At 44.7% G+C, this 11,091-nt stretch overlaps 1 protein-coding gene across 1 annotated transcript in view; it reads left to right on the plus strand.

Annotated features, from left to right (window-relative positions):
- Positions 1 to 2,489, plus strand: part of LOC143131586 (receptor activity-modifying protein 3) — a 31,341-nt gene extending 28,852 nt beyond the window's left edge. The window contains exon 4 of the mRNA XM_076291224.1: positions 940 to 2,489. Within this exon, the coding sequence (XP_076147339.1) occupies positions 940 to 1,195 (256 nt within the window). The 3' untranslated portion in view covers positions 1,196 to 2,489. The remainder of the gene's footprint in view (positions 1 to 939) is intronic.
- Positions 2,490 to 11,091: the final 8,602 nt, after the last annotated feature.

The following is an 11,091-nucleotide window of genomic DNA, read 5'->3' on the forward strand; positions in this document are numbered from 1 at the left end:
CTCTATTCCAAGATTAGCCAGCAAGTCTTTTGAGAGCCATCTACTGAAAGTGACGAATACATCTTTTATTCAATGGCTGTCAGAGCTTAGAGAAGTGAGGATTCTTCCGTCGCCAAATCTGCTGAAAGGCTGAACAAAAGCCGCAGGTCACTTAATGTCAGTCTGTCTCAAAAGCATAAACCAGCCAGCAATGGAATCCTAAACGCCCATTTGTGTTCACATTAACACTCTTTAGCCAGAGAGGAGGTTCATTTGGTCTTATTTACAGTATGTATTTATATATTTATTGTCGATTTACTTTGCATTTGCTTTTGTTAATTATTGCTCTTTCTTGCTGATAATGAACACACAGCCGTTTCCAACATCAACTCCTCGCATTAGACGTACTCAGTGGTTTCTCTGATTAACACGTTCAGTGAAATTAAACGTCCCGGTGACAGCAGGCAGCCTTGAAAGAGAAATGAACATCAAAAGCCACTTTAATCTGATGAAAGTCTAGAAGACAGTTGCATTAGCAAATTTGTAATGGCAAAGTCATATTTTTAAATCTACTTTAACCATTAGACTTTGAAAGGCATTTTAGTGGCTTAGACATTCATTACTCCTCAGAGCTGTATTTTTCTGTGTGTGTTATCTATCAATAGCAGTTTAACAGTTCCTCAGTTTATGTCTGAGTTTACAAGTGCGTTCATGACAGAGCTTATCACTTGTGCTGAACTGTGAAGCGTGTTGAAGTCAAGTGTCAAAGTTTATACTAAACAACTCTCAACCCTCTCTATTTTTCATTTCTCTCTCTCTACCTCTCTTTCTCCCTTCCCCTCTCTCTCTCTCTCCCTCTCTCTCTCCCTCCCCTCCCTCTCTCTCCCTCTCTCTCCCTCCCTCTCCCTTTCTCTCCCTCCCTCTCTCTCTCTCTCTCCCTCTCTCCTCCCCTCTCCACAGCGAGTACCACCTGTTCTCCTCGTGTACAGAGAAGAACTCGGAGCGGATTGGCTGCTACTGGCCCAACCCCGTGGTGGAGGGCTTCATCATCCAGATCCACAAGCTCTTCTTCTCCAACTGCACGGTGGATCGTGTGGTGTGGGTGGACCCGTCGGACGACCTGCTGGCCGCCCTTATCCTCGTCCCAATCCTGCTCACGCTGGCCATGATCGCGCTGGTCGTCTGGTGCAGCAAGCGGAGCGACATCCTGGCCTAGAGAGCAGCACTTCCTAGTGACCACTGGGCCACCTGATTGGCTGAGACGTGAAAGAAGCCGGGACTTTAGAATTTTAAGACATTCCTTTTGATTGTCGTGATTGGCTAATGCTTGAAATTGGACCGTCCACACCACATGATTTGGATTTGGCCACAGCATGGTTTTCTGACTTCAGCATCACGACGGCACGCTGGTCCCATGAGCACATACTGTACCTTGAGCCCAGCGCTCACCTCTACCATCACTCATTCCTCCCCCACACATTCCATTGTATGGTGTATGGGACCAAAACGGTGGATTTGTATCATTGGGAACTGTCCTTCTGTAGGGGGAGAAACATTTCATTCTCTGTTGGGTGGAAATGCTTTATGAAGCCCAAAAGAACCCTTTGAAGATGGCTGAGGCCACTAGTCCTCTCCCCTGAGGATGAAGCCATGACACTGTGGATTCTCTCTTCTTTCCTCTCTCCCCTCTCCGCTTCTCTCTCTCCTCTCTTCTCTCTCTCCTCTCTCTCTTCTCTCTCTCCCCTCTTCTCTCTCTTCTCCTCTCTTCTCTCTCTCCTCTCTCTCCTCTCTTCTCTCTCTTTTCCCCTCTTCTCTCTCTCCTCTCTTCTCTCTCTTCTCCCCTCTTCTCTCTCTCCTCTCTCTCTTCTTTGCCATACAAAGTCATTCATCAATTCCCTGGGGAAAGGCCCTGGATAATAATTATGCCAAACACTGCAGTTGCCCCACAGAGGAGTTCTCAAGGAGACTGTCCCGTCGCCGTAACAACACACTGTCCCCTCACCATGACAACACACTGACAGAGTGGACACACTCAGAGACGCTGCCCTACTGTAACACACACAGCACACGCACTAACACACACTTCTCATCGTGGCGTTGGGGACTGGACAGACCTCTCTCCAGCTGGGTTTTTGGTTTTTGTTTTGTCTTCTCCCTCATTGGCTGAAGCAACAGTGTTCTGTTGATGCTCAGCTTGCTCTTCGCCAAAACGCAAATCCCTGCAAAGCTCCCCGTGCTCGTGCGGCGTCTGGCTGCGGCGGCCATTAGTGACTGTGTGCCAAGCGCTGCGGTGTGATCCCTTGACGGGGCGTTTTGTTGATCAGAACAGTAATTTCATTTCGCAACGCTTAATTGTCTCTGTGGAGGTGTGAACACGAATCATGCCAGAAGTCAACCCAGGGCTATTGCAAGATTAATTTCTCTTGCTCTTTGCTATTGGAGTGGGAGGGGATACTGCATCCCTGTACTGTACTGCTAATTTAATGTCTGAATTAAACCACTTAGATGTAGAGTTCTCATTGAGACACCACTGTTGTAGTGATTGGACTGATGACCGCTGAGCCACTGTGTGTACCCTGTCCCCCCCTCCCCCCCTCAGCTTATAACCTGGCCATCTGCCCACACACATCTCAAATAAGGCATTAAATGACAGCACTTCAAAACCACACGCAATCTGCATCATTTTCATAAAATGCTAAATGTGAATAAAATGAGGTGGAAAAATACATGACAGCTTTGGCATTTTGAAACAGGCATAGAGGGCAAATGCCTCACATTTCCTGCTAAACTTACAGAAAAGCAGGGCAAGCGTTTCTTAGACAAAAGTGTTGAAATGACATGGTGCTCTTATTGACTGACAAGCTTGATTGATGATTTTAAAGGGCAAACGTGACTGGTAAGGTTTATTTGTAAATGCCTATCATATTGTCTCCTACGTCAAAGAATGGCAAATGAGCAGACAATAGAAGAAACCAGCCAGAATCTTTCATAAATAAGCAATCTTCATGCAGTAATGTAATCAGAAGAGGAACACGGAGACGGAATTCTGATGTCATTTGATTGTCCAGAGAAGAATCTCTCGCGGCAGCAATTCTGAAGTTTTATTGTGATGGCAGAGAGGGCTAGCCAGGCCCAATCCAAGCTCATTATTACAATTGTTTTAGGATAAACAAAGAGAACCAAGACAAGGAGGCCTTATTTATATGACAGGCAGTAGGCCTGCATTGTGAGGGGGCCTTAAAAGGCAAACAAAAGACAATGGCGCATTCTGAAGCTGCGTCGTGTCCCGTGCCCTAAAGGCGCGCTTGGCTGAGCCTCTCGAGTCCACGGCAGGCGCACAGGAAGGAGGTCAGACTCGTTCCCAGCGTAGGAAAGAATTACAGGAAGTGGGCTGGCTACGGTTTTCACCAAAAGAACTAGAGGAACTAACTGGGAGAGTTCGCCATAGATCCCCCTGCTGCCACGCTTACGGCGGGCCCACCGGGTCTGTCTCCCTCATGTCTGGGAAAAGATGCTCTTTCTGGAGATGGAATGAAGTGCTAGCTATTTATGTGTGGTAGAAATACACTATATGCATATTTATGTGGGTCATTTGAGAAATTGAGTGTGTTTATTAAAAGTATGTGTGTGTGTGTGTGAGAGAGAGAGGATGATTTTGTGGTATTATCATATAATCATGAACACCTCTTTAGCTTAAGGCCAAACAGTGCACCCCCTGTACTCTTCAGGGTGCTGTCTCTCTCTCTGACCCAACCCCCATCACACACACACACACACACACGCAACCCCTCCCAGCCCCTGGTGCTTTCACACACTACACTGACACTGAAATAGAGACCCAAACAGGACATGAATGTGCCCTTGCCCTCACACACACACACAACACACACACACACACACACACACACCCCTCACTAACACACACATACACACATACAACACACACACACACACTCTCTCTCTCTCTCTCTCTCTCTCTCTCTCTCTCTCTGTGGCACTGGGTCATGTTCTCTCTCTCACAGGAGGTCTCCACTCTCACCATCTGTCCAGCGGGAGGCAGCTGCCCTCTTTCCACAAAGACCCCCAGACCCCGTGTGGGCACGAGAACCCATGTGGGCACGAGAACCCATGTGGGCACCAGAGCCATGTGGGCACCAGAGCCATGTGGGCACCAGAGCCGCGTGGGCACGAGAGCTGTGTGGGCACCAGAGCTGCATGGGCACGAGAGCTGTGTGGGAACATGTTAGATGTGTGGGCACGAGAGCTGTGTGGGAACATGTTAGACCCCAACACGGTAGACACACCATGTCACCTGATTGGACACAAACACAGAGTAAAATAGAGAGGAAACGATCTCATCTTGTAGCAAAAGGGAAATAAGATTGAAATTATTAACATCTTTCACCAACTGCAAGCACTTTACAAACAAGCACTTTAAAAACAAGTATCCACTGTGCCACATCTAAACCACCTGAACTAATCTGGATCTGGTATGAACCAGCAAACCACCTGAACTAATCTGGATCCGGTATGAACCAGCAAACCACCTGAACATATTTCTGTTTTCCAGCAACATATTAGGAAGCATAGGGCATTTTACAGCATTGTACAATATATTCAATGAAATACCAACATGCTGCATTAAATGGATCATAATCCAGTCATACTGAGCACTGCTGGTTGGGAAATATTTTTGAAATAAACTTTGCAGGGATGTGATGTAGGCCTACTGTTTAATACATGGGATCACAAGAGTGCCTCCCAATCAGACGTTTCAGCGATTTCGCTCAGAAATCTCAAAGGCATAATACTGTCGCGATCGAGGCGCCTCAAGTTTTTTTGGTGAATGCAGTAATCTTATTTGCTAGGTGAGGTAGGTGCTTGTCTGCCTTGTAACTGGACATTTAACTCAAATGTATCGCTAAGATATATCAAATATATCGCTAAGATAGGCCAGCTTCGTCAAGAAATGTTCATTAGTGAACGTGCTTGCAGATTCAAACATGCGCTCTTCCTCCAAGAAGAGGCGACTCGGAGCTCAAACACGCGCGACAGCACTTTACCTCGGGAAAGCCACCTTGCCTCGCTGTGAAACTGTACAGCCTTTTGGTTAGCTACCATCTCTTCGCAAAGTGCGGAGAATATACGCGCTTTTAAGGGCCGGGTTTTGATGAAATTCACCACTCTCACAGCAACGTTCAAAATCTCATGTAGGTCGGGACTAACTAAGCTGCCTTACACGAGCGCTTCCCTGTGAATAACACAGTCCATTGCGCATCGGGTGCTACCTGGGCCCAGGCTACAGATAAAAAAATAAAAAAATAAACTCCTGTTTTTCACGTCAGTTCGCGCCCCACCTGGCATGTCTCCGCGACCCAGTAGTGGGTCGCGACCCACAGTTTGAGAAACGCTGCTTTACTGAAACATAAATACGAGGCATTTCATTTATTACAAATTATATTTATTCAGCAATAAAGCACTGGAGAATTTTTGCCAGTGATCTTTTACGATTACATAAAAATGTTAAGCCCTTTCATGCCCTCGCCACAATAAACAAATAAACAATAATAATAACATTTCTGGTGACGTAGAAATACGCACAACTTCAGGCCTCTCGCTTGGTTTCACAGTCACTGGGCAGCCGGCTCCCCTGGACGCTGCTCTTGTTTCCTTCCTAACTGTGACGGTGACAAATGACCCTGAGTCATGTTTATCATCTGGCCTGTTAGACAGGGGGATAATTCCATACTTCCACAAATGACAGATAACATCCCTCCTGTAGGCAGTGGGCCAGAATGACCCTGCCTCACTCCCATATTTTTGGATGCAAGTAAACTACAGTGAACAGATTGCACAGCAGTGCACAGAAACAGAGCTTGGCTTGACTTGTTCCTCATTCAGATCAATGCACTGCAGCAATGCAATGCAGTGCGTCTACTGATGATGATGTGTATGGGTCAAGCTTAATGTGATGTAGATGAAGCATATGTTTGAGGTAAGTATGTTTAATATACAGCACAGTAATGTAATGTACATAATCAAGGCTAGAGGTATTATAGTAGATAGATAAATAGATAGATTGATACTTTATTGATCCCCAAGGGGAAATTCAAGGTCTCTAGTGTCTGTGAAGTAAAAAAAAATAAATAATAATAATACAGTATTGACATTTCAGCTCATTATTATTGAGCCTTATATCAATACTGTCTGGCTGGCCATGTTTGCAAATGAGAGGCCGGTCTTTAGCTAAATGCTTGTGATCTTGCCTGTATTTGTTCATAAGTAGTGTTTGAATGCTTGTGATCTTGCCTGTCTGATAAGGTTTGAAATGTCTGATCCTGTTTTCCTGTGTAGTCTTTTAGGTGTGCAGATAATGCAAAGGCCCTGTCCTTAAAGATAAGATGTTATTTCAAACCCCATATTGATGTAGCAATAATGAATAGATAGATAAATAGATAGATAGATAGATAGATACTGATCCCCAAGGGGAAATTCAAAATAATAGGGTGCAGGGTGCCAAACATCTAATTAGATAAGGAGAATTCATGCTAATTATTTTGACAGCCATGCCTAGCTCTTGATCTTTATCAACTAAGTGCTTCCTATGCTAGCTGGCTTTATCGACCAGGCGCTTCTATGCTAGCTGGCTTTATCGACCAGGCACTTCTGGTGTTAGCTTCCTATGTTAGCTTTCTATGTTAGCTTCCCATGTTAGCTTCCTATTTTAGCTGTCTATATCGACCAGGCGATTCCTATGCTAGCTTCCTATGTTAGCTTCCTACGTTAGCTGTTTTTTTCCCTCCAAAGCATCGCGCAGCCTCATTTCTGTTTAATAACCGTGTGACAGAGTACCGTCACTACAGTTGAGTATGCGCTCTGACTGCCATACCAACGGGCCTGGCTCTTTGGCGTTGCGGTCAAGCTGCAGGTTTAGTGCCCCCGAGACCCGGGTTCAAGACTGGGTGGGGGTCACTGCTCTCTCCGTTCGCTACAAACCAGAAAATTCTAATTCTCGGAGAAATTGGTTGTTGGTGGAAATGTGTTCAAATTTCCCTCTCATTTGCACTCACTATTGCTGTGGTTTGGTCAAATAAACTACATAATGGAAAATAAATCTGACCTTCAATCTCACACAGCTGAGCGAGTAGGCTACCTCAGGCACTGCATGTGCATTTGCCAAAAGAACAAATTAAGTGTTAGCTGAGAAGAAAATGGTCACAAAAGAACACATTTCACATTTCTGAACATCCCTGCCTTAGGTACTGGGTAGCACAATCACTGCTTTAGGTACTGAATAGCACACAATCACTGCCTTACGTACTGAGGGCCAGATGTACTAACGCGTTTGCGCCCACTTCAGGCGTATTTGTTTCGCAACGTGCGTGTAAAATCATTGCAAAGTATGTACAAACAGGCCACAATGATGTAATAGCGCAAACTGCCTGAGCTGGACATGGCTAATTGCGTTTTTGGTGTCATGCATATGCATTCATGGGAGGATCCAGGGGAAAGTGGGAGTTTAGTGTAAAAAGATGGGAGGGGAAGAGTAAAGAGCCCTGAGTCAAAGATGGTTGATTACGAAGATACTTCATGAGAGGCCATTTCCTGTCCCTGGAAATTAATGCAAATAGGGTAGCAGTACACGCCCCCGCACATTTATGCAGTGATCGGGCTCTCTTTTTAACATTGAGGTCTATGGCAGAATCCAAGAATTTCCCAGAATTTGTCAAAGCCTTATTTTTCTGAGCAATCGATGCACATATCGGACACGGTATCATGATCTCCAAACCCTCCCTATTTCAGTAGAATGTCGTGATAGTATGACTCTCCAGTCGGGAGAAAATCAACATTAATGAAGGTGTACACCAAGTTTATTTTGTACTCCGGCTTGTCTGGCGTGGAACCGAGGCGTTCAAACGTAAGTCATACGTCAGTGACACGCCCCTGTGCAGGCGGGAACTGAACCAAAGCCCGTCTCTGACTGAACTCCACTTTGCCCTCATAGACATGAACTAGGACGACCCATCTTGCTACGCATTCATTACCTTTGGCTTAGTTATGTATTCCGCGGTATGTACAAAGACTGCTCCTGAAAGCGCACGTCTATTCTGCTTAATACTTCCGCATTGTAAAAGCAGGTGTTAATCCAAAATGCAGTTCAATGCGTCAATAAGAGAACTTTTCAAAGACAACAGAATCGCTATTTAGAGCACCAGTTTTGTAAGTATTTGTACTATCAAAAGCAACCTTAGCTTTCGTGGGCCTTTTGAATGTCTTACTTTCACTTTCACGTCATTCACTTAAAGGGGTGGTTCAGGATTTTGGACATAGGACCTCATTTCCAAGTAAGCAAGTGTGATATTTATCAGTGGAGACTGTTTTCAACACGTTTCATCCAGTCCTTCTAATTGCAGAGTTCGCAGGTGCTAGGCTAGCGCAAGTCAACGGTATGTGCTAGCCTGCCACTAAAAACAGTCTTACCCACTCCGCAGTACACCCGAGGCAAATAAATTATAACGCCAGACTATCGATGTAAATGTCTGTATTGATACTGTTATTTCTAACGTTATTCTATCCTTGCATTTCAACGATCGCATTACATTTTGAGGGACTAGTTTCTTACCACGACGGAATTATACTTGCTCCGGTTAGTAGTACTGCGCCGAAAAGTAAACAGTAAAGCGCACTCCAATGGGGATACCTAGTAGTAGCCTTGGTAATATCAGTTCGCCGCTGAGTTGCAAAATGACTACTACCAACTTCAGGGACCAAAGTATAACTATTGCAACGCGATGCGAGGGTAGTTGTATTTCTTACACTATTCTATCAACACAGAGATTTACATCGATTGTCTGGAATTTGCCTCGGGTGTACTTTGGAGTGGGTAAGACTGTCTTTAGTGGCAGGCTAGCACATACCGTTGACTTGCGCTAGCCTAGCACCTGCGAACTCTGCAATTACAAGGACTGGATGAAACGTGTTGAAAACGGTCTCCACTGATAAATATCACACTTGCTTACTTGGAAATGAGGTCTTATGTCCAAAATCCTGAACCACCCCTTTAAACTTTACTTGCTAGATTTGACCAATTTTCCATAGCCTACGTGCACAAGTACTTTGAGTAAAACTACTGATCTTCATTATCTCCCTGCTTGTCTTATCATGTATGGTATAATTTCATGATCGCTAAACGTTTGATTCTTTTTATTGTTGTCATCAGTTAACTTCATTCAACTGAGGCTCTGCTGGGTAAATATAAACATACCTTAGACACAGTTGTAAATCTGCTGGGTAAATATAAACATACCTTAGACACAGTTGTAACTCTGCTGGGTAAACACAGTTGTAACTCTGCTGGGTAAACACGTGTAACTCTGCTGGGTAAATAACTCTGCTGGGTAAATAACTCTGATAACCCATCTGAGTACTCACTGTCTCCTGCACATCCCTCTCACTCTAGAACAGCCTTTGACACTTTAACAATGTCATTCAAACAAACATGTTTCTCCTCACATAGTGTGTGTGTGTGTGTGTGTTTCTCCTCACATAGTGTGTTGGGTGTGTGTGTTGGGTGTGTGTGTGTGTGTGTTTCTCCTCACATAGTGTGTTGTGTGTGTGTGTGTGTGTTTCTCCTCACATAGTGTGTTGGGTGTGTGTGTTGGGTGTGTGTGTGTGTGTTTCTCCTCACATAGTGTGTTGTGTGTGTGTTGGGTGTGTGTGTGTGTGTTTCTCCTCACATAGTGTGTTGGGTGTGTGTGTGTGTGTGTTGGGTGTGTGTGTGTGTTTCTCCTCACATAGTGTGTTGGGTGTGTGTGTTGGGTGTGTTTCTCCTCACATAGTGTGTTGGGTGTGTGTGTGTGTGTGTTTCTCCTCACAGTGTGTTGTGTGTCTGTGTGTGTGTGTTGGGTGTGTGTGTGTGTTTCTCCTCACATAGTGTGTTGGGTGTGTGTGTGTGTGTGTTTTTCCTCACATAAATCGCTTTCAGATATAACCTCCGGAGTACATGCGGAGGTTTGTCAAACGGAGGTCCTACCCTTCGGATGATTCAGATATGATGCTAACCTGCGGACCTAATACTGACCTTATACGGACGTATGTGTGAACGACATACACGCACATTACAGAATCTCCGTGTGGTTGTCGAGTGAGGGGTGGGGGCTTGTAGAGTTCACAAGCTGCGAGCTATGACGCAGAATATATGCTGCCGCTGCCTGTCACAGCTGCTTTTTGTTTAAAAAGTGTAGCCTATGCATTATAGGCTAAAGAAGAGAAATCTATTGTGCGTAGGCTAATACTTGAAGTAGGATAGTCACGTAAGTGCGCACATACAGTATTTGTATGTGTGCTTCGAATAAACACATTTATCTGTTTTCAACGTTATGTACCAGAATCTGGTTTGCGTTGGAGAGAGAGAGAGCATGCACACACTTTATGGTAGGCTACCAGCCAATTCAGTAGGCTAACTCAAGACTTCAAGGCCATCATACAACGTTTTTAAGCAACAAACAAGATGCTAACATAACAGTGAAGTTTTTTCATGGTTTATTTCTCCCCTAGCATGATATGATTTGAATTTAGACAACTACGCCATTTCAGCGCGGTGTATGAGTAGGCCTAAGAGCGAGAAGTTTTATAATGCCCTTGCCACTCCGACTCATCAATAAAAACTGCGCGCACACACACCAGACCACTTGACTTTACATCATTAAACTATTTCAGTATATTGCTTTTATGATTATCAAAACCACACCTAACTTATGGCGTCTCCACTCCACAGCAAAAGTGTCCTAACCACGTTACAGCTGTTTCTATCTGAGCGACTCCAATAGTGAAAGGATTTCAGTGTCATATTTCGGTGGCACTAGCTAAGCTGTCGTGGAACTCGAGATGACATGTCTACTGATAGGCAACAGGTCTCACCCACACGAAATTCTAATTGCAAAAGATGCATCCTACCTCATCTTTTGTAGGCTACTGTAGTTATTCGAAATTGGGCTTTTCACAATCCAACGATATATCCAAAGTGCGAACTAGTTGGTGATGGTCTATGAAAACTGCCAGTAGGCTATGTATGCTACACGGAGTTCTGACAGGGCTGTGCATGGCCTAATA

This window comes from Alosa pseudoharengus, unplaced genomic scaffold (genome assembly GCF_046254945.1).
Source record: "Alosa pseudoharengus isolate Yale_2024_CS ecotype anadromous, Long Island Sound unplaced genomic scaffold, YU_APseudo_1.1 YU_APseudo_1.1_scf_18, whole genome shotgun sequence".
Lineage (NCBI taxonomy): Eukaryota > Metazoa > Chordata > Actinopteri > Clupeiformes > Clupeidae > Alosa > Alosa pseudoharengus.